The sequence below is a fragment of the Zymoseptoria tritici genome, chromosome 1 (assembly GCF_000219625.1).
Source record: "Zymoseptoria tritici IPO323 chromosome 1, whole genome shotgun sequence".
Taxonomy (NCBI): Eukaryota; Fungi; Ascomycota; class Dothideomycetes; order Mycosphaerellales; family Mycosphaerellaceae; genus Zymoseptoria; species Zymoseptoria tritici.
This window is the reverse complement of record NC_018218.1, coordinates 5,814,907-5,839,805: the sequence shown is the minus strand read 5'-3', so window position 1 is coordinate 5,839,805 and position 24,899 is coordinate 5,814,907. Positions and strand designations below refer to the sequence as shown.

The window sequence follows — 24,899 nt, the reverse complement described above, 5'->3', positions numbered from 1 at the left end:
CGCGGCGATGGTGACGCTGAGGTCCATGCTTTCAATCAGAGATTGGCGGGAGATAATGGAACCAGCAGTGTGCAAGACGCTGTTGTAGGCGATGACGACTTCAGTCAGGTACATTTCGCGAATGCGTGTGAGGTCCGCGATTTCGTCATCATCGGTGCCCTCCCAGAGAACGGTGCCACTGAGAATTTGGGCCATTGACTCGTCGATGTTGGCTTTTGCTTCTTTGACATCCTCAGGAGCGCGGTCTAGGCGTTGTTTCTTAGACGAGCCGGTGTAGCCATGTTCGATGTTGCGCCACTCGGCGAGGTGGCGAATGGTTGTGACGAGGATTTCGAGGTCGTGGTAGGTTTTTGATTGTGCGACGAGAGCGCTGTAGAGCTTGGACTCCCCTTTCGAGATGGGATATTCGTGCTCGAGGAGGTTCATGGAGCGGCCGAGAAGAGGGTAGGATTTGCGCTGCGAGATGAGATCGTAGGGGAACTCTTGGACGATGCTGAGGGCGCAGGCGAGGCGGCCGGCGACTGCAGAAGAATGTTAGTAAAGCAATGTCAGGAAAGGTGACAGAAGACTCACGCAAACACTTCCGCAACGCAACCGAGAATCTCGAAAATGTCTCCCTCCAATGCCCGTCAAGGATGTAAAACCACCTCAAACTCCTCACAATCGCCTCATCATCTTTGGTCGCATACTCCGGCAGGAAATCCACCACGATTCGCTGACCAGGATACAGCGTCATGATCTCTGTCTGCTCCATCATTTTGATCGGCTTCGGGTTCTGCATCTGCTTGCCCACAGTCGCATCGAGGAGGAACATCAACTGCTCATTCAACACCAAAAGATTATCGAGCTTGTAATTCTTCATCAACGCCAACATATCCTCTTGCTCGCGATCGTTGGTAACATCTTGCAGGACCCGTGCCATGCTCACCACGCATCGACCCACAGCGAGACGGGAAGCATAGATGGGGATGAGATCGCGCTTGCCGGCGGCGCGGAGAGCTTGGATGTACGCGACTGTCACGTTTTCTTCCGCGTCACGATCATCGCCGTCCAGGGGCTCCTCGCTGAGCACCCGAAGAATGATGGCCATGTGGGCAACGATGCGCAGAGTCTGAGGGTCCAGTGCGACTTCTGACTCGGGCATATTGCCTTCTCCGGACCAGAAGTGCTCGAGATGTATGATCATCTCCTCCTTGTCTCCTGCGAGCTTGTCCGTGTACGAGATGGCATGTCCAAGAGTGTGAATCAGACTGCCGGTATCGTTTGCGAGGAGATAGCTCTGAATGATCTTCATCGGCTTGACGGCTTCGCCACCCGTGGCAGGCTGCGTTCTCAGTCTCTTGATGAGCGCTACTATCGCTTCTTCAGGATCCCGCAGAGCATCCTCGCTGACCTTTCTTGTAAGTGGGGCACGGTCCGGGTAATTTGTGGCGAGGTACTGGTCAAATTGACGAAGCAGCTCGGCGTTGTAGTAAGCATAGAGCGTGTCATCAACACTCCGGCAGACCTTGTCCACAGCCTTGACGCTTCCTCCGAGCAGACCGTATACCGCAGCTTCATACTCATTCGAGCACCCCGACTGCGACGCCAGATAGCACATCTTCCTCCAGGCCGCGTTCGACGCGGCCTCATTCGGATTCGCACCTTTCCCAATAGACAATGCTCGCCAGCCTTCTTTGTGGTCCGCACACCATTCGCTGACTTCTCTCCACGACCTCCCGCGGCGCAGCATCTCCCAACAAGCAATCCACATGGCGCGTTCAAAGTAAGCATCCTCCTTCTCCACCGTCCGACCCTGCCGTGAGAGCGCATCAGGGTCGAGAGTTGTCACGAGCAGTTCCGTGCCGTTGGCGTTACGGATTTGCGGTAGGGGCGCACCGGGCGAAGTCGGCCATGAGCGTAATCTCTTCTCGTGCTTGACTTTCTCCCTCGTATGCATCCATCCATGCGACCACATGCCCTTGCCACGCTTCGCTTTTGTCTCCAGCTCTTCCATGATGCCTGACAAGTCGGTCTCCTGGTGGTCGACCGCTTGCTCCAGCCATCTCTTCACCAGTGATTGCTCATTCGCGAGGTCGTTGCTGAGCAAGAAACGTCTGTAGATGTGGCTCTCACTTGTATAGCGATGCGGTGGACCAAGTTCGGCTAGCTTTCGTTCTTTCTCTTGCTGGCGGGCGTTGGGGTCTGGGTTATGATGCAGGTCCAGCACGAGTCTGAACAGCTCCCACAGATCCGCCTCTTGCTGCCAATGCCTCCATTGCTTGACCGATTCCGATCTACGATTCGCGAGGCCATCCAGCTTGTTGTTCGTCGACAACGTGAATGGGTTGTTCGTGGTAGATCCTGTGGACAGCTTCGCTTGCTCGCTCCACTCCTTGCGCAGTTGCATGGCCATTTCCCGTTCGTGCTTCTCCTCAAGTACATGCGCCGCCTCGGCAGAGATGTCGCGGAACTCCTCAACCAGCTCCACTGCCGCCTCGTACTTATTTCGCGAAGGCAGGCCATCCAAGAACTGATCCAGCCTCTCAGCAAAGGTCTCGACTTCCCTGCCCACTCGCTCTGCCATTTCACGCAGAGGATTTATCGCATCGTCCATGTTTGGTGACCCGTCTTCGCGGGTTGCGATCACGTTGTCCATAGTGATATCGCCGTTGATATAGTCCGACTCGTGTGACTCTTGCCGGTCTACTTCGAGGAAGTCCCAGCTCTCGGTTGGCTCTGGTTGGGTTGAACGGGTCGCGCGAGGTTTGCGGATTGGTGCTTTCTTGACTCCATTTCCAACTGCCGCTGACTTGCGGGTGACGGGCGCCATTGTGAGGAAGCGCACGTGAAGGTAGTAAGATAGTTCTGGTGTCACATGTCAACTGAGTGAAGGCAGAGTAAAGTGAACCTTGAAGATGGACGCGTGAAGCTCACTTCCCAAGTTGGGGGCCGAAATCACGGCCTCAATTCGTGGTCTTGATACACAGACTTCTGGCCATCACCGCCGCATCGAGACAGCTTCACCCATCAACGACTGAGCTACCACATCGACCACCTCAATCGAACGACCATCTACACCTTCCACAACCAACCGACCGAATCGACATCTCCAATCGCAACCATGTCCGGCGCCTCAAACCCCTCCACCGCCCCTCAAGACGCCAAAGCAACACAAGCCCCCGCCTCCAAAGTTGCCGGCGCGCAGTTAGAAGAGGACGATGAGTTTGAGGACTTTCCTGTAGAAGGTAGGATCCATGGATTCGTAGACGGATACATGGGAGATGCTGACGGAGGATATGTTGTAGACTGGGCGAAGGAAGAGGAAGTCGGATCACAAGCGGCGAACACACATCTGTGGGAGGAGAGCTGGGACGATGATGATACTTCGGATGAGTTCTCGGTGCAATTGAAGTGAGTACTGGCAGCCTCCGGGTGTTGGAATCAATGCATGGAATGCTGACTCCGAGTCGTATTGCAGAGAGGAGCTGAAGAAGGTTGAGAAGAAGGGCTGAAGAGAGGAGGGCACAATGAAGACGACGGGAGACGACAGACGACATCCAATCATGACTACATCGACCCGACACTGCGAGAGTTCACCCAGCATGAGCAATGGAGACATTGGGCGCGGACTGAGGGAGACGGTCCTTGAGTTTTAGAAAAGCTGAACCGTAAGGGAATATGGCGATGAGCATGGATACGTCTTAGAGGCAGAGCCACTACGCTTCTCGTTACGAAGAGCTATCTACAGCTTTGTACCATATTGACGGCCGTTCTTCAGGTCGGCGATTCACGACTTCTCAGACAGCGCAGACACACCAGGCAGGTCCTTGCCCTCGAGCAGCTCCAAGCTAGCACCACCACCAGTAGACACATGGCTGAGCTTATCCTCAACCCCATACTGCGCAGCAACTGTAGCCGTATCGCCACCCCCGATGATGACAATCTTGCCGCTCTGCGCAGCCGCAACAGCAGCGTCCATGGTAGCACGAGTACCCTTCTCGAACGCCTTCATCTCAAACACACCCGGTGGACCATTCCACAGGATCGTCTTTGCGTTGTCGATGGTCTTCTTGAACAGCGCGATCGACTTGTCGCCGCAGTCCAGACCCATCCAGCCGTCCTCGATACCGTCCTTGTCCTCTGCGTAGCCAGTCTTCGCGTTGGCGTCAAACTTGTCGGCGGTGATGTAGTCGACTGGCAGAGTGATCTCCACGTTCTTGCTCTTGGCCTTCTCGACCAATTCCTTGACCTTCTTCGCGCCAGCCTCATCATAGAGCGAGTTGCCGATCTTCATGTCGTCGAGCACCTTCTTGAACGTGAAAGCCATGCCGCCGCAGATGATCAGCGAGTTGACCTTGTCCAACATGTTCTCGATCAGCTGAATCTTGTCGGAGACCTTTGCACCTCCCAAGATGGCGAGGAAAGGTCGCTGCGGGTTCTCCAATGCCTTGGCGAAGTACTCCAGCTCCTTCTTCACGAGGAAACCGGAAGCCTTCTGTGGGAGGTCCACGCCGACCATTGAGCTGTGCGCACGGTGGGCAGTGCCAAAGGCGTCGTTGATGTAGACATCTCCCAGAGCGGTCAAGCCCTTGCGGAACTTCTCAACATCCGCCTTGTCCGCCTTGGTCTTGTTGCCATCCTTGTCTTTCGACGAGCCCTCCTCCTCGGCGTGGAAACGCAGGTTCTCCAGCAGCACGACACCGCCGTTTGATTGTCCATTCACAATCTTCTCCGTCTCGGGCCCAACGCAGTCGGCGGCGAAGGTGACCTTGGTGCTGAGAAGCTTCTCGAGCTCTGGCACGACCGGCTTCAAGGAGTACTTGGCTTGGACGGAGCCATCGGGACGACCGAGGTGGGACATGAGCACGACTGCCTTGGCACCTTTCTCGATGGCATATTTGATGGTTGGCACGGCACCGACGATACGCTGATTGTTGGTGATCTTCTGCTCCTTGTCGAGAGGGACGTTGAAGTCGACCTGAGAACATGGACAGAGTGGTCAGTACCGATCACTGGGAAGCTTCAAGCACAAGTCTGGTTGGGAGCCATTGATATGCTCAGGTTGGTGTGTGGACTCACCCGGATGAGGACACGCTTGTCCTTGAGGTCGACGTCGGTAATGGCGAGCTTGCTGGTAAGAGACATGATTGCGGGTTTTGGTGTGTGAGGTTTGTTGTTTCGATTGCTCTGTTGTCGAAGGACTCTAGAAAAGTTGAGGTCTGTTTTGGAGGGGCAAGCGACGATGAGGGGCAGAAGGGCAGCCGCAAAAAGAACTTGGATGGCCTTGGATTTTCAGTTGTCAGGAGACAATCACAGCACAATTCAGAAGACGGGACGGGAGTGCCAACGACGTAGGTGGTTTCGTTGTCAAACAGTCAAATGCCTTGTCCCAAAGCTGCTGATATACTCCAAACTCCGTCTCCAATCTTGTGCCCAAGCCATGCCCATCACACCGATCAAACGCCTAGCTAACCACAAAGACCCGAATATGCCTGATATGCAGATGTCCCGAGCGCATCAGCTCGGCGCCACTACTAACTACGCGAAACCAAAAGACTCTCTCCGTTCGATCGTCTATGCCGGCGACGCACCCGGTGTAGCAACAGGCTCGTCTGAAGAGTTGGACATGCTCAAGTACGCAGTCCAAAAGATACCGATCGTGGAAACAAAGGGCTAGCACAGTCGTCAGCATACGTACCACAGACTCGAGGACTCACTCCCTAACTCACAATCTGGAATTGAATCGGAATGACTCGGAAGTTGAGCACTTGAACCAGCGGCCAGACGATAAAGTTGGCCTTCAGCGAAGGCAGGTACACGTCCTGGAACTTCTTCATGACCGCTCTCTTTCCACCGCCTTCAGCAACAGTCATGAAGGTAAAGAACACCGCGAGACCTGCGAGCACAATGTCAGCAAACGTGCTACCGCCCTGACCACATCGAGACCACCCACCAACAGGCGCGAACAGGAACTGATCGAACGCAACTCTTCTGAACGCATTCCCAGTCCCACCCTTGCCCGCCTCAATCGGAAATATCCTCGACAAGAACCCAAACCACTTATGCTGCACCGGCGCCATCATGAAACCATACGCCATAAACCTCGTCAGTCTTTCAAAGTCGAACGGCGGCGGTCCTCGCTTCGATGCGGGTAGCATGTAGTCATCTTCCGGCCACGGTACTTTCTTATCCAAATCTTGAATCTCCACTGAGAAGAAGTCGTCCTTTGAGCTGCTGTCGGGGTTGAGCGCCTTTTGCCGTTGTCGTGCTCGTATCGCTGTGAGGGTTTGGGCGACTGTGTCTGCGATTCCACCGAGGACCTGCTTTGGTCAGTATGGGAACTCATCTTATCCAACTCTTTGAATCCAGGGAATGGCCACGTACAGCGTTCGTGATCATCGTCGTGAGCACAGGTCGATTCGTATAGTAGGCATTAAACTTGCGCACCAAAATCGAGACCATGGTGATCTGAATCAGCGCGACAATAGCGTGGAGCAGAGGCTGTGATAGCAATCGCAATATCAGTACAGTCCATCAAGTATACTTTTGTCACATGTTCCATGCGCTGGCGATAGAATCCCGTGGAGACCTCTCGCTCGCAGCGTGCTGCTCAACGGAGTCCCTCCGAAGCCACTCACATATCGCCCATAGATGTATCTGCTGTTCAACTGCCTCATCAAGCGCTTCCGACTGTCGTTGATTCCCATGTCTGCTCTTTTGCGCGCCGCCGCTTCGTAGCCCGTCGAGGGAGGTGGTGACGTTCGGGATCGTAAGACCGCCGGGCGCGGACGGAAGAGGCGCGTTGGTGACACGCAGAGGCGAGTGGTGGGAGAGAACAGGTATACGTAGACCTTGTGTGAACGACGATGCTCTTACGAGGAAAGACAATATTGTAGAATATTCAGAGAAACTGCTCGTAACAAATGCGACCGACCCGTGATTGCCTACGCATGCGTTTCGGCATAGGTAAGGATTCCGGATCGGCGGACCAGATCCAAGCCACGGCGCGCGTCTTCCGAAATGTGGGTGAAGTTTAAAGGGGAATGGACATCACAGGGTCTGGAATATGGATATACAACTATACCCAGACCACGCTGGTATGGACGACTTGATTGAGGATGTTCTACAGCCTCTCGCCTTGCATCAACCACTCATAGCCAGACAGGCGTCTACAGCCCTGCCGACGTTGCTCTCCTGAGACCTGACTACGTCCTCGATGACCTCGCGATCGAGGTTGGGAAACATGCTTTGCAGTGTTCTGTTGTCGTGGTCAGTAGATGTCTTCATATAGCTCACAAGCACCTCAACTCACTCCACGACGACTTGATGCTCCCGCTGTCTCAAGTTCTGTGCCTGCGCCTGCTCAGCGCTCGCTTGCCGTGCAGCAGCATCCTCGGCGTTGTTGGGCTGTCGCTGCCGACTTTGCGGCCTTTGGTTGGATGAGCGTTCCCTTCCACTGGGAGTTCGATCAAGTCTCGGCGAAGGACTTAAACCTCGAGGCGTCGACCCTGGTAATGGCGTACTAGCTGGTCTCATACCCTGCTGCTGCTGACTTGAGCCACCAGTGTCATCTGAGAGGAGCCGACCGATGCTGCTGAGCGGTTTCTGTATACTGCGAAGAAGACCCGTGACGGCGTTCATGTCTTCTTCGCCGCTTTGACTGGGCTGCGTAGCCTTTTCGTTGAGCCTCTGGCTGACATTACGCCTCGGACTAGAATGTTCAGCATCCATACTATTCCTCGGCGTGACTTCTGGTCTACTCAGCGCACTCTTCTCGCTCAAGTGCGACATGGGTCCTGTCGGTGGTGATGTGTGGGACTTGTCTTCGTATTCTTCGGTACGATTCTTCTCCGCGATCGCGCTGACCGCTTGCTCGACGTTGCGCTCGAATTCTTCGTCCGTAATGGTCAAGTTCGTGCGGTCCAGGTTCTCGATGAACGACACTACACCCATGAGTGATGACATGTAGTAGCCGGACTCACCACCTAGCTTGTCCTGATTGCGAAAACGCCAGATGTACTGCACATTGCTCACCAAGTGCTCCGGCCGCGCTCTGAGGACTGTGTATATCAGCAGAGGCACGAAAGCATCTGCAGATTGGTCGGCTTTCGCATTTCGCAGGAAGCCGAACAAGACCTTGCAGCAGTTCAGAACGCAGATGACCTTGTCTCTCGGCGCTCGATACGAATTGATCTTCAAAAGCTCCTGTTGCGCCAAAGTCAAGAACTTCTTCCCCTTGTCGCCGACCGGCTTGATGTCGAGATGCTCTTCTGAGATCCAGCCATAGATCTTGATCTTCTGAGCAATCACGTCGTCCCTTTCCACATCTTCTTGATGCTGTCCTCGTCGTCCAGGTCCATGTGGGCTAGCAACGTCCGCGGCGCTCCTAACACCACGTCCGCCTCTCCGAGAACTGCCTGTCACTGGCGCGATGGCTGGCGAGAACGTCTGCGAGTAGAGGCGGTTCATCACAAGCTTCTCCATGCCTTCTCGCGCATTGTCAAATTCTGCGTCTGACACAGTCCTCCAGACTTCGCAATGTTGCATCTTCTTCGAGATAAACTCAAGAAAGTCGGAGATGATCTTGACTTGCTCGTGGACCATCCACTGTTTCTTCCCGAATTCAGTTAGGAAGGAACGAAGGAAGCGTGCGACGGGGTCGGCAGTTCTATGTCGTAACTGCTCCAGAAATCGGTGAAAGTCGAAAGGTAGAGGAGAGTCGACTTCTGGCTCGGGCGGCGGTGGCTGAAATATAGAAGTAGCCTTAACGCTGGCGATGGACTCGGTGTCGTCGCTTTTCAGTCTGCGTGCGCTGGACGCTATCGAGTTACCCGTACCTTGTGGACTGAGCGGTGACATAGCCCTCTGATCGATGGACTGCGGGCTGAGTGTGTATGAATCTTTGGGTTCCAGACTAGATGAGCGCGGAGGAAGCACAAGCACAGGCTGCTGGCGATCCAGACGAGGCGACATAATCTCAGTCTCGCCGGGTCCTGCGCCTTCCTGAAATTGGTCCATGATTGTCTGAATCTCAAGACCTGTGGCTTCAGTGGTTCCTTGCGGCGCCTCGGGGACTTCTGCAGAAGGCTCGTCCGCAGGCGGGTGTTTCTCGTCGTAATCATCGTTGCTAGCCTTGGCTTTGGACCTTGTGCTGTTCTTTCTGGGTGGCATTGGTGGAGGCGGAGACTGTGGAAGCTCTCCTTTATCCTGTGTCGACCGAGTCGTTCGGCTTCTACCTTCGTCGTGAGGAGAATCGTCCAACGACATTTCCGCTGCTCGCCTCGCCAAATGTTCACTCGCCTCTCTCTCGATGTCAGGTCTTTCTCGTGAGCCAGTCGTCACCCTTGCTAGGCTCGCCTTCTCAACCGCTCCATTCTCACCGGATCCCATAGCGACGTGAGTGGCCTCCTGCTTCTTGTCCATCGATCCTGTCACATGCTCTTCCTCAATGGCATCCGTCTTCCCACTTCCCAGTCCTCCTCCTGGCACCTGTCCAATGGCTGCATCGAGATCCTTTGATGGCGCCTCTGAGACCCCAGATTGGGGTGCATTCGCAGAAGCATGGTCGGCTTTTCCAGCTTGTTCTTCGGGTCCAGCTCGCTCGGACATAGACAAATCTACCTGGTAGCGTTCTTGGTCGGTATTCTGTGCTGCAGATTCGTTTCTTCCCTCATGCCGATCGTGCACAATTCGATTTATGAGAGACTCGTCAAGTTCGGATTGGCCAAAAGGAGGTCAGTCTGGTGTTATGATCATAATAGAGGCACGATTGAGGTACGGGCGATCAACGCCTTGAGCTTTGGTTTCATCAGATGACGATCTCTTGGTTGGAAGCATGGAGCCGAGTCGCTGCGAATTGACTATTCTATACCGTTGCTGAGTGGCTTTCAGACCGATTGCCGATTCGATTCGGCACATCTCCTCCTCGACATCAACTTGGAACACATCAACATTGAACACATTATCATGGTTGGACATGCTTCTACAGGAACACTCGACGCAACGCAGCCGGATACGTCTCTTGTTACCGAGCGGACACAGCGAAGTTATCCCCACTCGCTATGAGCTGTCCAAGCGATTCATCGTTGCTTGCTATCAAGGACATCCTGCTCATCTAGCTATCGATCCACTCCACTGTTCAATGGCAACCTCCTTTACTGGACCATGGACGCAGCGAGCATGATCAATCCCCCGAAGGCATCGGTGTTCGCCAGCCATTCGTCCCACGTTGCCGCACCTCTCGGATACGTCTTCCCACCCAATGCCTCGCACTGATCGATGAGGTCCGTGTGATCCAGCAAGATCGAATCGTCACTAAGCTTGACGAGATCCCCGTTGGTTGCCATGGCATACGCGTGACCATGACCCATTGCCGTCTTGGTCTCTGCCTCCCACGACCTGTTCTCGGGCGCCTCCCAGAGCTGCCTTCGAGCGGGCAGAGGCGCGAGCATCAGGTCCATCGGCAGAGTGCAAAATCCGGCAGGCATGAAATGGACCAACATGTTGATGATCCGATAGACTGTGCCCAATCTTCGACGAGACTCTTCCATGACCCACTCGTGCCAGCACAGCCGGTCTATATACCCGGGTCCTTGCAAACGGCGCTCTTTGCGTGCATGGTCTACGAGACGGAACCGTTCGCACATTGCAGCCACGCCATCGACGAGCAGCCCCTCTACTGCTGCGTTATGCTCGGTCTCTCCTTCATCCAGCCTGACGAAGATGTATATGGCGAGTGCTTGCGCTGCAGCTAGTGATGTCTCAGCATCGGCAGCTTGAAGATCCACGCGCATGCGCTCGCATTCGAAAGCGACATTCTTCCAGAAAAGTTTTCGGCTTCCCCTTGCCGAGCTGATCATCGCAATCAGACTGATGCAGTTCGCGAGCGGCTCTCTCATCTCCACTGCAGGCTGCAAACTTGGATGCACGAAGGCCGGCAGATTGCCATGCTGCATCATGCCTACGAGGTAAGACCTGAACGTGTAGAGCATGAGATTGGCGACTCGCTGCATCGCGGGATTCTCCTGATAACGCTGCACTAGGGACCGAGTAAACGGCATCGGCGCTAGCGTCATGTTCCAAGGGGCCGTGTCTAGGAAGTTCACCTCGAATGAACTCCAGTCGAAGTCGTCCAAATTCACATCCGAGTTCACACAGTCCACACTCGGCTCGGGGATAGCACGCTTCTCAACGCTGCCCGCTGAAGGCACATGTGAGGTATCTTCGCGTGTCATCTCCGTGCTGGCTGAGCTCTCGAGACCAATCCTTCTTTCCATGGTCGGGTTCATCTTGGCCGTGGCATAGTGGCAGTCATGGCTTCTGGAGACACATCTGCTACAAGCCGGCTTCTGCCCACTACAACGGACCTTGGCTTTCGCGCAAGCGGCACACGAACGCAAACGATTCGAACTTCCCAGCTTCCGTGATCGGCAGTAATATCCATGCCGTTTGAGGGCAGATTCTTGGTATCAACTGTCAGCTTGCGTTCGAATGGCGACGGCCTGCTAATGGCCCGAGTAAGGCAGTCACAGCATCGACAGCACCATTGCCTAACTCCTTGCTTACGAAGAGACCACGAGAACTTACGTTGATCAAATGGCTTGTGGCATAGAGTGCACCGGGTAACAGACTGGACTTGATCGTTCATTTTGCACCGGGACGGAATAACAAGGTAAGTTACGGAAAGGTACAGCAAGCTGGGAAGCGATAGGTGCTGTTGACATGGATTCATCGCATTTGTAAGCGGGCTGCCTTTGTTCCACACTGGGCTGAATCCTTCCGACCCAGCTGTGTTCACTTTGCACACCTTGGCATCCGAAGGCATTGCAGTGTTACAACACAACTACTACTGAAATGTCCGGTCGTACAACGGAGTGCCGTGCAGGTGCCAACCGCGATGCGCTGTTTCCATTGCAGCTTGGTAAGTGAGATTTCGATTTGTCAGTAATACCGAACGATGACCAGAAGAACAAACGCATCACTGCTTCAATATAAGGTCGTCTCTTCGACATCTTCAGTCTGAACATCGACACTGAAACAACACTCATCATTCAACATCCACCGACCTCACAGTCCTTCAAAGAACAACATGACCATTGCGCCACCACTTCCCTCGCCCACTGCCAAATGGCACGACACTTCGTACGAATCGATCTCGCCCACACGTCCTGAGCTTTCCGCCAATGGCAAGATTGTCCTCATCACCGGAGGCGGCACTGGGATTGGCGCAGAGACAGCGCTTGCCTTCGCCGCAGCCGGTGCCTCTCGCATCGCCCTTCTCGGTCGCAGAGAGCAGCCATTACTGGACACCAAAGCCAAGATCGAACAAGACTTCCCCAAGACTGAAGTGTTCACCGCCTCCACCGACATCGGCAACAAGAAAGAAGTGAACGCTGCCTTCGACAAGTTCGCGGGCCAAGGCAAGATCGATGTCCTGATCTCCAATGCGGCGGTCGGCGGACCATTCGATGGTGTCGACGAGGTCGACTCCGAGAAGTTCATGGAAGCAGTCAATGTACGCAAAATCAGAGCCGAACATCGCTTGACCTGGATGTCTCAACACATGCTGACTTACTCACCCACTTTCAGCTGAACATCGGAGGCAATCTGCACGTTGCTCAAGCCTTCGCACGTCATGCCGCCAAAGATGCCGTTGTGATCGAAGTCAGTTCCGGCATCGCCCACCTCAACGTCGGCGCTGGCTTCTCCTCCTACGCTGTCTCCAAGATGGGTGTCTTCCGCCTTTGGGACTCGTTCGCCTTCAAGCATTCGGACATGAGCGTCTTCCACACTCAGCCTGGCATCGTGGACACGGACATGAACAGGGCCGCTGGAGGCACAAAAGCCACCGGGATTGAAGATCACGGTGAGTGATGTATGACTGTGATCTCGTGGTTCGATGCTGATCTCTTGTGCAGTTTCACTTCCAGCTCACTTCAATGTGTGGCTTGCCAGCCCGGAAGCTCGCTTTATGAAGAGCAAGTTCCTGTGGTCGAACTGGGATGTGGATGAGCTGAAGGCCCGTGCCAAGGAGATCGAGGCCGGTACAGAGTTCAACATCGGTCTTGTAGGCTGGCCGTGGGGTAGTGCTGCCTCGATGGAATGGAAGGAGTAGTGTTGCGGTGTGCTGGGTGTGGTTCAGAAGTGGATGAGTCAACGACGATGAGACTCTACACGCGGCGGTGACATCACGTGGCAGTACCAGTACGGAAGTCCGTACTCTCATACACGAATATCTTTGAACGAGGATGTTTTGCAATGTTACCTAGGTATGCGTAATGGTGAGAAAAGCACTGGACCAAAAGACGGAGCCATGGCCGACTCTTGGCATGCTCTCCACCCTTGCTTGCACTTCGAGTTCGAGTTCTTCGTCTCACTCTCGACCTCGCCGTTACAACACCTTCATCACAATACGCCCTGAGACAACGCAACGCACCACTCATGTGCGGCATCTTCTGCTCGATCAGCAGACATGCTCACATCGAGCCAGCCGATGGCGTGAAATGCCTGCTAAACGCGCGTGGACCAGACGCCGCGAGCGCCGTGTGCATTCGTGATAGAGGATCGCAGGCCTTCATCACTTGTCATTCAACAGTACTGTCCTTGCGAGGGTCGAGGACAACGAATCAGCCTTTCCGGAAAGCTGATTCAGAATCCACTTTATGCTGGAACGGCGAGGCCTGGAAAATCCGTGGAGAACGACCAGATGGGAACGACACGACTCGCATATTTGATGTGCTGCAAGAAGCTGCTCTCAACGCACAAGGCGACGACCTGACAGAAGCCACCACCGCTGTTGCGAAGGCATCGGCCGAAGTCGCTGGACCTTATGCTTTCGTCTTCTTTGATGATGAGCACTCCAGAATCTTCTTTGGTCGCGATCTCCTCGGACGCCGCTCTTTGTTGCGCAGCATCGACGCAGAAGGCAACATCCTCTTGTGTAGTGTCACGGATGGCTTGGAATCAACGGCATGGAGTGAAGTCGAGGCTGATGGTATCTACTGCATCGATCTTACCAGCGAGCCTAGTACTGACCCGGGCGAGGTGGAGCGCTGGGGTGGTTACACCGTGGTCAAAGTGCCTTATCAATACATGGCCTCCCGAAGCGATAACAGCACTTCTGTAGGTACAAAACTCCAGCCACGAGTGCGCAATGGCTCATGGTAAGGTAGGTCATTCCCGAACTCTCCTTGAACAGAGACCTGTCATCAGTCAGCCTCTTCATCGACGAAAACTCACAATCGGTGGGACATCTGGAGTCGCTTCTCAGAGAGTCGGTGTCGCTCAGAGTGTTGGAAATACCTGAGCCGCCGCGACGAGGTACTGACAAAGGCGATCGAAAGCGAGCAAAACTAGCTATACTGTTCTCTGGAGGCCTGGACTGTACGACGATTGCGCGACTATGCCACGATTTTCTTCCTCACACCGAGCCGATCGACCTCCTCAACGTGGCCTTTGAAAATCCTCGAGTTCACAAGACCGCCGGAGCCGGAGCCTTCGAGCTCTGTCCGGATCGCATCACCGGACGAGCGTCCCGCACAGAGCTCTGCAACGTGTGTCCAGAGCGCGAGTGGCGCTTCGTTGCCGTGGACGTACCCTATGCCGAGACACAAGAACATCGTGACAAGGTCTTGCGTCTTATGCATCCTCACAACACAGAAATGGATCTAAGCATCTCATTCGCCCTGTACTTCGCCGCTCGTGGGACCGGGCAAGTCGCTCAGGAAGCCGATGGACAAGTCATCGACTATGTCAGCTCAGCGCGTGTGCTTCTCTCAGGACTTGGTGCAGATGAGCTCTTCGCTGGCTATACCCGCCATGCTACAGCCTTTCGACGCAACGGCTTCCCAGGACTACTGGACGAGCTAGATATCGACATTGGACGACTTGGCAAGCGGAACCTCGGTCGAGATGATCGTGTGATCAGCAACTGGGGCAAGGAGGCACGGTTCCCGTTTCTTGATGAGAAGCTGGTGCAATGGGCTCTAGCAGCTCCGGTGGCTGACAAATGCGGGTTCGGGGAGTCTCAGCCCGAGAACGCAGACTCTTCAGAGAAACGTGGCTGCGCAGCGATTGAGCCTGGTAAGAAGGTACTCAGATGTCTAGCCTGGAAGCTGGGCATGAAGGAGGTCGCCATAGAGAAGAAGCGAGCGGTAAGATATGCGCATGCGACCATCTGCCCACTCACGCTGACAACCCATAGATCCAATTTGGCGCCCGAACAGCAAAGATGGAGACCGGAAAGTCCAAAGGCACACACGTGCTGACATGAGAGATTGTAAGTCTTCACTCTTATTTTTTCGCAACCCCTTTCCCCACGGTGATGATGAGATGTGGTTCGCTTGCGGACCCGTCTCACAGATACTTGTGAGAAGACCACTTCAACTTCGTTGGTCTAGCCCGATCCCCAAGTGGGGTTGTGGTTGGGCAACGAGGGGCTTCTGTGATTTATACAAAAGGCAAGTCTGAGTGGATGGAAGCTTGTTATCGTTGCTGCTGTTTTCTATGGGCGGAGTGGACATCGATGCTGACAATGAACGATGCAGATTGCCAATGCTGTGCTGAAGTCGGGTTTGATCCGCCAGAAATCCCCCTATGTCTGCTCTTTGTCAGCTGAAGTTCAATATGAGAGGCGACAATACGAGAATGATACCCGTTGATCGGAAGGCTCGCAGTATGCTGCACAGTGCTGCGCCGTCCTTGACCTTCAATTTACGCCCCACCCTCACGCTTCGCATACTCGTCCTCCATCCTCTCTTCGTACAGCTTCTCCGCCGCAGCTTCGGCACTTCCTGGCTGGCTACTACCCATACTCTTCGATTGTTGAGAGTCTCCGGTCTCCGGTGCAGTCTCCGAGGCTTTGGGGACGATGCTGGCTCCGGCCTCGCCTCCTACAGCCGTTTCGGAGTTGGAGGGCGTCTCGCTGTGCAGACCTGCTGTTGTGTGGGTCGACATGATGCTGGTTTGATGTATGTAGATCTCGGTCGTTCAGGGTTTTCTCTTCAATGTCTTCAAGTCGTGTGATGTGTTCTTCAAGATAGTTGGAGTGCTTCAAACAAAGGTCCACCATCGTCATCACGCACACCGGTAGATCCTTCCCCACGTGTGGACCCGCATTGAGCAGCTCGGTACTGGGGCCCGAATTTTTGATAGCTCTCGAGTCTGCTTGCTCGAGACATCTCATCCACGCTTTGCGCCTCAAGTCAAGACGGTTGCGACACAACCGGCGCATTCTCATATCATAAGCAACCACCATGCCGAAGAAGAAGGCAAGCGGCGCGGCTTCACAGCCAGACGCTGCTCCTCACGCCTCGAGTCTCATCATTTGCAGGAACAAGTAAGTACGTCGCCTATCTTTCGTTGTTCTTTTCCTCCGACATATTCACTTGCTTGTTCATCTTCGATTGGGAATGCCTCTGACAGCGACAAAGGCATTGGCGCTACATCTCTTCATTCCACGGGCCATGGCTCCAACTCCCGCCCGAGATACTGGACTCGCTCGCTCACCAGAACTACTTCATGCCCGCGCCCCGTCTGGTCGATCCCGCAGTGTTCTACGATGTGGTCAAGATTCGCAAAGCAGTGGACGAAGCGGCGCAAGACTCGGTGCGTGCGTCCACGGGTATCTCCAACACAGCAATGAATGGTCGCATGGACTATTTTGGAACAGGAGGAGGACCTGGGACACAGCTGAGTAAAGAGCGGATATTCAAGATACGGCAGAAAGCAGTCAAGCTGCTGTCGAAGGCTTTCACGCTGGACGAGGTAGCGGCGAGTGTTGCGACAATGCAGGCGACTTCGACAGTGGAGGACGTAGGACAGCACGTCCTCAAGCGGGAGCCTAGCAGTACAGACGCACGATACGTCCATTTCTTCCACGAGAAGATTCCCTCTCGAGCCATGGAGCAGTACACACCGTTGGACACTCTGAACGAAATCATTACCTCCCTTCCATTCGAGCAACAAGCGGCACCCTTACGAACAAGAGCTTTGGTACAGATCTTCAAACGTCAATGGGATGGAGCAGCGTTAGATCTCACGATGGCTTTGCGGATCACAGAAGAGCTGAAACGAATGCACAAACCGAATCAGCAGCAATTGGAGCTGGCAAGCAAGATGAAGGACGAACAAGAGGCTTGGAGGAATGGACACAGAGATTGGAGATCAGTCCCGCAATTGAAGGAGGAGGATCAACCGCAAAGCTTGGGAATGCAATTGCTGTTCAATCGAGCTGGCGTGTACTTGACAATTGCTTGTCAGAGCGTACATGCAGCATTGGACGGGCTGAAGGAGTTTCAGGCGGCGCAAGAGAAGGGGGAGACAAACGGAGTGGATGCGAAGGCACAAGCGGCACGATTGGAGTCGCGGAAGAAAGTCAAGACGTACGCAAAGCGTGCGCTCAAGGACTACACAGCGTTCTTGTCGCACTTTGACTATACGCCAGGACTTCCATTTGAAATTACGAATGAAATCATGAGACGAGTGTACGACCTTGCAAACGGCAACAGAACGCAGACGCCGACACCAAAGAACAGGCTCATTGAGCTGGAGGGAGACGACGAAGAAGAGGAAGAGTTGGATATGAACGGCGGCACCACACCCTCAGCGCTAGTCAAGCATGAAAAGCCGAAGCCAGAGCCGTTCGAGCGCGGCGAAGATGGCTGGCCTCGGTTTCCTTCACCGAAGATCCATCCAGCAAGCGCACTTTTCGCGGAGAAACCGCCCGCAGACCTGCCCACATTCCCCAGCGACGAGACCACCGAAGCAATGCGCAACAACGAGACCATCCACGAAGCGTTTGGCAGTCGTGAAGCCGTCACATACCATCCTCTTCTGACAGACGCGCTGCACTCTCTACTCCTTGCGCACGCACTCATGCAAACGAGTCCAACCGAGCACCTCCGCCATGCCCATAATGCTGCACGACTAGCGCGTATTGCGGATGGCTATCCAATTTTCCAAGCAGCTCGCAGTCCAGCCCGGGCAGACTGGATCGAGGTACTACGCCGCGCAAACAACTGGCTTGGTCTGTCCGTACCCTGGCAGAAACTTTGTGCTCCGGCGCCTCTTCCCGATGCTGCGGGCGGATGGGCCAAAGAGACGGGTTCAGGCGCAGTGACGAAGCGCAAGACCGAGAAGAAAGAGGAGACAGCGGAGCAAAAGAAAGAACGCATCAAGCAGGAATCCATTATCGATGCCCTGTCCGACGACCGTGTCGTAGACGAGGAGTCTTTCCAGCGCGCAGTTCGAGCTCGAGAACGACGTGCCATGGACGACGAGCAAGGTCTGTCAGGCCCACTGAAGGACAAGGAGAGCAATGGCGGTGAGGTTTCCTCTTCGGCTGCCTCGAGTAATGGAGACGCAGCCAATTTGCCGGCGCCCAAGCGCTGGGCTCAGGACGAGAATGGGAGGGAATATCCCATTTCTACGGATCGTGCGGCGGCGATTGCGAGGTGGATTAAGGAGAGTCCGCTGAGTATGGGTGGGAAGAAGAGGAGGCCGAAGAAGAAGGCTGCGAGTGGGGCAAATGGTGTGGCTGAGGGTGTCAATGGGTTGACGGTGGGGGGCGATACCAATGGGCAGGACGAGGATGGGCCGGATTGAATGACAAGTGGACGCTTGGGTCTTGAGATGGATTGATGGAGAGGCTCGTCCTTTGGAACGTCCTCTCTCTTGGTAGCAGTACTCCCGGGTATCATAATGCCAATGACTCCAAAACGCCAGATGTCACAATCGTCTCCGTAATCCCAAGGTCTGTCACGCTGCTGACTCCGGATTCTGCGCTTCGAATCGATCCTTTTGTACTCGTAGCTCCTTGATCACTTTCTATCAACGGACAACATTAGCCTCCTGAGCTAGGAATCTACGCTATGATCAACATACCGCCAAAGCCTCCGGATGCACGCCATTCTCAATCAATGATACGCAATACGATAATGAGTAGCGGTCGAGTTGTGTGTTCTGCAATACTTCGTCAGCATCACTTCTCACGCTTGCAGATACCAAGGTCGACGTACTAGCAAAGTCGAAATCTCATGCAAGATGTCGATCGTCTCGCGCGCTGCTTTGCGTTTGTCGTCTGCGGCGGACATGTTGTTGTAGTGATATTCGTTCGAGGTGGTTTGTCCTTAGCGGGTCGTGTTTGTTTCGCGTGAGGTCGTGGACAAACTCAAACTTGTATTTGAGCGTCCAACTCATGCCTGAGGCATCAACAAGATCGAGTCGCACCTTCCAACCACACTCCCCTCCACTTTCCATTGGTCCACATAACCTCGTCGCATATAGCATCTGCATAGGAGCTCAACAGGACACAGTGAAGGCAATATCGATAAGCATGAATCGATAACACGTGCTGGTGCACTTCTGCCGCCATGGAGGCGTACCCGTCGGGATATGTCCAGCACAATCTGCCACTTGTGCTCCTCTCCGGACTCGGGCAACGAGGAGATCAAAATCAGCCATCTTCCAAACGACAAGAAAGTGGTGCCCGAATCTCGACCGAGTCGCCAGAATGTCAGAGCGAGCGGGCGAAGCAACTTCTCGAGGAATTTGTGGCCCTGGACGGAAGTCAATCCGCGTGGAATCCCACCGCACTACCTGGCCCGCCTAACAACATACGATGGAAGATCAAGACCATCGGGAGGTCGTACACGCTGCCGGCGCGGAAAGCAGCGCCGAGCGCGCAGACGGCAGGTGCAGACGGCAAGCCCGCCTCACGTTCCAGCGAGCTCCATTCGCCGCTCTCGCCTCTGTCGCCAGGATCACCACTTTTCCCGGATGGACTTTTCACGCCTGCTTGGTTTTCCAAACACCAGGATCTAGTCCCTGCGCTGTTTTTGTCCTTTTTCGATCTTGATGGAGAAGATGCCTCGCGGGACGAGCAGCTGAAAGCAGATATCAACTCCACAAGAACGGCGCTCACTCGATCAGGCTACAAAACTCGATTTGCGGCAGTACTGCTGGGTCAGAAGAGTATCTTGCAAGCTCCCGAGCAGGAAGAACGTCTAGCTGCCATTAAGCGTGCTACGGGCTTACAAGTATTCTTTATGCCTCCGATATCTGCAAAAGCCGAGATGGCTACTTTCGTGCAGGGAATCATGGCAACCCTTCAACCATCTTGCATCGAATACTATCGAGAACTCACAAAACATGCACGGCGGAAGAAAGCAAGAGGTGCCCCTCCGCCGCAGTCCTCTCAACACGGTGGAGCAGCGCCGTCGGCTTCGGCTTGGAGTGTGCGATACGAGTTGAAACAAGGTGTCTTTGAGGAGTTCACGCAATCGATGGTCGCGGCAGAACGGCACTATGCCACGGCGATTGAGGAGCTTTTCAGTTCGGAAGGAGGTGTCTTTGAGACTACTGCAAGCTGGTCGCCAAGGTGGGACGAGGCAAGGCTGTTGTGCGATGCGCTTGCACTGCGAGTTGTACGCTGTCAACTATGGCTCGGACAGACTACGGGCGCCGCTCAGTCTTGGATCAACTACAAGTTTCGAATGAAGGATCTCATCGATCGTCGAGGCAAAGGGTCACTGACGTATGGCTGGAGTGCATGGGAAGGTCGATGGGCAGAGATCATGGCGCAGATCGTTCAACTCGCCGATGTGCCGAGTCTGAAGGCAGCGAAAGATGCCGATGAAGGTACAGCCGTCCAAGTCTACGCATTTCCGGAGAAGCCCTTGGCTCCGTCCGATCGTCTGCCGCCCTTCAACCTCTTACATCATTCTGGATACTGGCTCAGGTTACTCGCTAGCAGTGTCCGGACACGCTGGAAGAGGGCTCTCGCCATGCCTGAAGACGATCGGGTATCGCCAGGCCAGTCGCCAGCCTCTAAAGTTGCCAATCGAGTAGTGACTTACGACACATATCTTGTGCCGGACCCGCACGAGGAGTCTCCATTGTCTGGCATGGGCATTTATGATCACGCTGTGGAGTTAGAGAAAGCGACTGTCCGAGCTGTGGAGGCATTTGAGTCACGGCGACAGGTACGCATGAGTGAGCAACTACGCCTCGCTCTGGCCGAGGATCTTGTCCGCGTCGGGCGGCACTCGGATGCTCTCCCGATCCTGGTACAACTCTGGGAGCTATCAACATGGCGTGAGGATGAGTGGCTGCGTCCGTTTGGCAAACTTGTACACCTGCTATTCGACTGCATTCATCTTGAGAAGTCGATCAAGTATGCAAATTTGGTGCCGGCACTACATTGGGAGCTACTTGCGCTGCCCAACAACGAAACGGTGTCTGCGTCTCTTGGTCTGGCGTCTTGCCTCGACGATTGGGCAGTGGAGGAATCAATTGTTCTGGAACCGAACGACAAGGAAAGGCTCAGTCCTGTTGCAGCGAGCTTCGTCTTCGAGGACTTACAAAGCCATGTTGGGGAGCTCCTCAGATGCCAGCTTACTCTGGCACGCAATACATCAACTACGACACCGATTCCATTGTCGAGAGTCGAGCTCAAGATTGGCACAGCAAGAAGCATAAAGATTGAACACGAGACCAGTGACGGCAGTCAAGAAACACCGACAGTATTGGCAAAAGTGTCCCAGCTCAAGGAGTCTACGGATGGAGTATTGGAAGGCTCAGCCGATCTCGTTTTACACCCAGCTCAGAGGAAAACCTACGACATTTCATTCATGCTACGAGAAGCCGAGACGCTCCGACTTACAGAGCTTACACTCGTTGTCGAAACAGACAAGTTTAGACTGTCACATCGACTCGAAGACGACAGCATCCAGCTCGCATCTCAATGGCATGTCTTGAAGAATAAACAACTGGACAGCATGCTGGTACCACATATGGACACAAAGTCGATAAACGTCCGACCCAAGCCTCCAAAGATTCAAGTCCTGATGCATGGGATTCGTAAGCAATACTATACAGACGAGAAGATCCGGCTACCCATCGAGCTTATGAACGATGAAGCTGAGGTCGCAAATGGAACTATCAGCGCTATCGGCCTCGGACCGGCTGGAGAGGCTGTCGAGACGTCTTGGGGTTCTGACGAGAAGGGAGATACCATACGTCAGATCTCAAGTCTGGCGTCGTCGGCATCTGATCAAATCGATCTGTTAATCAATGCACCTCCCGAAGCAATGTCGTGCACGCTCACGCTCGATTTGCAATACACCCTGCAGTCCGGGCCGGAAAGTGTTCTTTCGAAGACTCTAACAGTCGAGGTCGACTTCATCAATCCATTTGAAGCCATCTTCACGTTTGCGCCGCGCCTATATCGCGAGCCTTGGCCGAGCTGCTTTGACTCGTCCACACTGGGTACCGCTGAGTCGCCAGATGGTATACCCCAACTCTGGAATCTCGGCACCCAAATTACGTCTCTGATCGAGGACTCTCTGACCATCAACAAACTCGAGCTGAAGGTACACGATGTCCTCGGGGACAGCTCATGTCACATCACAGACCCCTCAATCACGAAACAAACCTACCTCCCACCCCAAGACCGCATCACCCCTTCCTTCGAACTCACAACCCAAAAATTCTCCCTCGACGACCGCCGCGCAACAGCCCTCGACCTCTCCCTCATGATAACCTGGTCCCACCCCACCAATCCCACCCCCGCAACAACCACCATCGCCGTCCCACGCCTGTCCATCCCTACCTCCGAACCCCGCGTGCTCTGCTCCGTCTCCGATCACGAACCCACCCTCGGCGCCGTAACAGTCCAATACCACCTCGAGAACCCCTCTACCCACTTCCTCACTTTCGCCCTGACAATGGAAGCGAGCGAGGACTTCGCCTTTAGTGGACCGAAGTACCGCACGTTAAGTCTTGCGCCGTTGAGTCGGCATCAAGCGGACTATCGGCTTTTCTTGCATAGGGAGATTGAACAGGGTGAGGATGGGAAGGGAGGGTTTTGGATTCGACCGGTATTGCAGGTGTTGGATAGTTATTATCAGAAGAATCTGAGGATTCAGCCGGGTGGGGAGAGGGTGCGGTTGGATGAGAAGAGGGAGGTGATGGTTTGGGTTGGGGAGTCGGAGGTGCCGAAGTGAATGATCGGCTTGTAGGCGAGGTGGTTCGCTACTCAAACATGACAATCGCCGCCCGCACGATCACGGAATGTCTCGCCCGACGACTGCCTATTCTCTCTTGGACGATCTTTGCCCTGTAACGGCACCTGCGACTCGGATGCCCGTTCATCTTGACCACCACCGCCATCCTCCTTTGCTTTTCCCTCCTCCTTCCCCAACGGCCTCACCCCTCGAATACACCATACCGCTGTTGCGATGACCAGCACCTCCGGCGCGAAAATCATACACGCATACACCACTCCATTTCCCACAACCTGATTCCAAAACAAGCTGCCCGTGCCCACAAAGATCAGCGGATGCACATTCCTCACCAACATCGGGAAGGTCAGTATCGCAGGCGCGAGGAGAAGACGTCTCTCTTCGGGCTCAAAGTCGGAGGACTCGTTGCGACCCTCGCGGGCAAGGAAGAAGTAGACGAACAACCCGACTTCGTAGACGAAGACGGCGAAGACGAGGGACGTGGAGGCTGTGGTCCAGGGTGTGGGGAGGAGGCTGTTGCGGTCGCTGGAGCGGGCGGACATGGTGACCCAGCTACCGATTGCGAGGGCGAGGTCGAGGAGCATCACTGCGCTGATGACCGTGAAACAGGACTTTTGCACCACATGCTGCACCTTGTTTCTACTCTCCTGTCAGCTGCTCACTCACTCAACACCGCTGCCAGGCAACGAGGAAAGATTGGACATACATCCTCTCCAAAAACTCCTGATACAAAAATATCAAGAGTATAATCCCCAGAGATTCGCAAATATACGTCGCCGTACTCAAGGAGTCCGAGTCGGGGTGGGAGAGTTTCGCGAGCCGGGTAGAGGAGCCGATCAAGCGGAGCAGACTGAAGACGCCGATCGTGAAGCCGCCGATGTTGGAAGTGCGGTGGAAGGAGTAGGCGTAGAGTAGGGAGGGGGTGAAGAGTAGGATTTGGAGGATGGAGAGGATGGGGCGGAGGGTTAGGGTCGGCATCGTTGTGAGGGGGAAAGATGGAGGAGGAGTTGGGGATGAGGGTTGGAGATATACTCTCGTGGCTTCGAGGAGTGATCAATCATCCGCAGTAGAAGGATAGTAGGGCCAAGGGGCGCAGGATGCAATGTTCAGGGCATTGTGGAACCGATGTGAGGCGGGAGGATGTGGAGGATCCGGGGCTGAGTCTGTAGGCGATTTCTCGGGTGTTGGATGACCAACGAGGGACGAACGAGAGACCAAGATAATCCAAGCAATGTTGCGTCAATACATGCTTGGAGTGCCGAGACATCTGGACTAGTCAGTTGTGGTCAGCTGTGGTCGTCGTCTTGGAATGTAAACTTGAAGTAGTCCTCCACGTCCATTTACTATTTCACTACGAGCAATTTTTTTCCATTCATGCCTCCCTCCAGGGGCAAGATCACGATTTCCGTGTCTTCTACGGCTCCAGTCAGGCAGTATACAATCTGCCTTCTGCGACCTTGACTCGCAGAGTGAATAACGTGGAGGAGAAGATCAAAGCCATTCGAGTACGCAATCAGAAAGGTCCGGCAAACTCAATGACCAACCTCAAAAGGCAGCTCAAGTTGTGCACGTGTATTGCTCCCCGATTGCGTGGAAAATGGAAGGTGTTCTTCCTTGTCGACTCCTGGAAAACATAGACAAGCAAGCGCTGTACAAAAGTATGTATGTAGAGACCGTCTACGCTGTCTTGAGGGAGGGCAGGACCTTTTTCCTCTTCCCTGCGTCTTCTCTCAATCTTGTTCTTCTTCTCCACCACGGACTGTGGCACCGTGATGATGTTCACCACTGCAAATGAAAGAGCCGTATCCGTCCTTTGCCCATACCAACGCCAATGCCAATGCAAGAACGAAACCCAAAGTCCTGCCAACAGTTGAATCAACGCCTGCCTTCCACCCT

The 24,899-nt window shown here is 54.3% G+C and overlaps 12 protein-coding genes across 12 annotated transcripts; 4 read left to right on the top strand and 8 right to left on the bottom strand.

The window, feature by feature from the left end:
- Positions 1-259: 259 nt before the first annotated feature.
- Positions 260-2,596, bottom strand: MYCGRDRAFT_67622 (uncharacterized protein; the record flags this gene model as incomplete). The annotated part of the gene is made up of 2 exons (XM_003856775.1): positions 260-2,362; positions 2,423-2,596. The coding sequence occupies 2 exons, from the start codon at positions 2,594-2,596 to the stop codon at positions 260-262; spliced, it is 2,277 nt and encodes a 758-aa protein (XP_003856823.1).
- Positions 2,597-3,685: 1,089 nt separating this feature from the next.
- Positions 3,686-5,291, bottom strand: PGK1 (phosphoglycerate kinase; the record flags this gene model as incomplete). Its single annotated transcript, XM_003856774.1, has 2 exons — positions 3,686-4,960; positions 5,062-5,291. The coding sequence occupies 2 exons, from the start codon at positions 5,125-5,127 to the stop codon at positions 3,770-3,772; spliced, it is 1,257 nt and encodes a 418-aa protein (XP_003856822.1).
- Positions 5,292-5,556: 265 nt separating this feature from the next.
- On the bottom strand, positions 5,557-6,887 carry MYCGRDRAFT_67618 (uncharacterized protein; the record flags this gene model as incomplete). The annotated part of the gene is made up of 5 exons (XM_003856773.1): positions 5,557-5,655; positions 5,712-5,878; positions 5,936-6,302; positions 6,367-6,483; positions 6,621-6,887. The coding sequence occupies 5 exons, from the start codon at positions 6,687-6,689 to the stop codon at positions 5,557-5,559; spliced, it is 819 nt and encodes a 272-aa protein (XP_003856821.1).
- Positions 6,888-7,033: 146 nt separating this feature from the next.
- On the bottom strand, positions 7,034-9,771 carry MYCGRDRAFT_117722 (vacuolar sorting protein 9-like protein; the record flags this gene model as incomplete). The annotated part of the gene is made up of 2 exons (XM_003856772.1): positions 7,034-7,240; positions 7,295-9,771. The coding sequence occupies 2 exons, from the start codon at positions 9,589-9,591 to the stop codon at positions 7,126-7,128; spliced, it is 2,412 nt and encodes an 803-aa protein (XP_003856820.1).
- Positions 9,772-10,136: 365 nt separating this feature from the next.
- MYCGRDRAFT_90273 (uncharacterized protein) lies at positions 10,137-10,484 on the bottom strand (the record flags this gene model as incomplete). The annotated part of the gene is made up of 1 exon (XM_003856771.1): positions 10,137-10,484. The coding sequence occupies one exon, from the start codon at positions 10,482-10,484 to the stop codon at positions 10,137-10,139; it is 348 nt and encodes a 115-aa protein (XP_003856819.1).
- A 714-nt stretch (positions 10,485-11,198) lies between these two features.
- On the bottom strand, positions 11,199-11,378 carry MYCGRDRAFT_35259 (uncharacterized protein; the record flags this gene model as incomplete). Its single annotated transcript, XM_003856770.1, has 1 exon — positions 11,199-11,378. A coding segment is annotated over one exon (180 nt), but the record flags the coding sequence as incomplete, so codon positions are not given.
- Positions 11,379-12,070: 692 nt separating this feature from the next.
- Positions 12,071-13,096, top strand: MYCGRDRAFT_31787 (uncharacterized protein; the record flags this gene model as incomplete). Its single annotated transcript, XM_003856820.1, has 3 exons — positions 12,071-12,496; positions 12,571-12,847; positions 12,900-13,096. The coding sequence occupies 3 exons, from the start codon at positions 12,071-12,073 to the stop codon at positions 13,094-13,096; spliced, it is 900 nt and encodes a 299-aa protein (XP_003856868.1).
- Positions 13,097-13,384: 288 nt separating this feature from the next.
- On the top strand, positions 13,385-15,253 carry MYCGRDRAFT_98919 (uncharacterized protein; the record flags this gene model as incomplete). The annotated part of the gene is made up of 3 exons (XM_003856821.1): positions 13,385-14,025; positions 14,154-15,134; positions 15,185-15,253. 3 exons carry the CDS (start codon positions 13,423-13,425, stop codon positions 15,251-15,253), a joined length of 1,653 nt encoding a protein of 550 aa, XP_003856869.1.
- A 195-nt stretch (positions 15,254-15,448) lies between these two features.
- MYCGRDRAFT_102988 (uncharacterized protein) lies at positions 15,449-15,961 on the bottom strand (the record flags this gene model as incomplete). Its single annotated transcript, XM_003856769.1, has 2 exons — positions 15,449-15,580; positions 15,635-15,961. The coding sequence occupies one exon, from the start codon at positions 15,934-15,936 to the stop codon at positions 15,694-15,696; it is 243 nt and encodes an 80-aa protein (XP_003856817.1).
- Positions 15,962-16,226: 265 nt separating this feature from the next.
- On the top strand, positions 16,227-18,585 carry MYCGRDRAFT_35166 (uncharacterized protein; the record flags this gene model as incomplete). The annotated part of the gene is made up of 3 exons (XM_003856822.1): positions 16,227-16,318; positions 16,413-18,265; positions 18,341-18,585. Coding segments are annotated over 3 exons (2,190 nt in total), but the record flags the coding sequence as incomplete, so codon positions are not given.
- A 59-nt stretch (positions 18,586-18,644) lies between these two features.
- On the bottom strand, positions 18,645-19,098 carry MYCGRDRAFT_102985 (uncharacterized protein; the record flags this gene model as incomplete). The annotated part of the gene is made up of 3 exons (XM_003856768.1): positions 18,645-18,807; positions 18,865-18,942; positions 18,999-19,098. 3 exons carry the CDS (start codon positions 19,071-19,073, stop codon positions 18,739-18,741), a joined length of 222 nt encoding a protein of 73 aa, XP_003856816.1.
- Positions 19,099-19,352: 254 nt separating this feature from the next.
- MYCGRDRAFT_67605 (uncharacterized protein) lies at positions 19,353-22,985 on the top strand (the record flags this gene model as incomplete). The annotated part of the gene is made up of 1 exon (XM_003856823.1): positions 19,353-22,985. The coding sequence occupies one exon, from the start codon at positions 19,353-19,355 to the stop codon at positions 22,983-22,985; it is 3,633 nt and encodes a 1,210-aa protein (XP_003856871.1).
- Between the last annotated feature and the right edge of the window lie 1,914 nt (positions 22,986-24,899).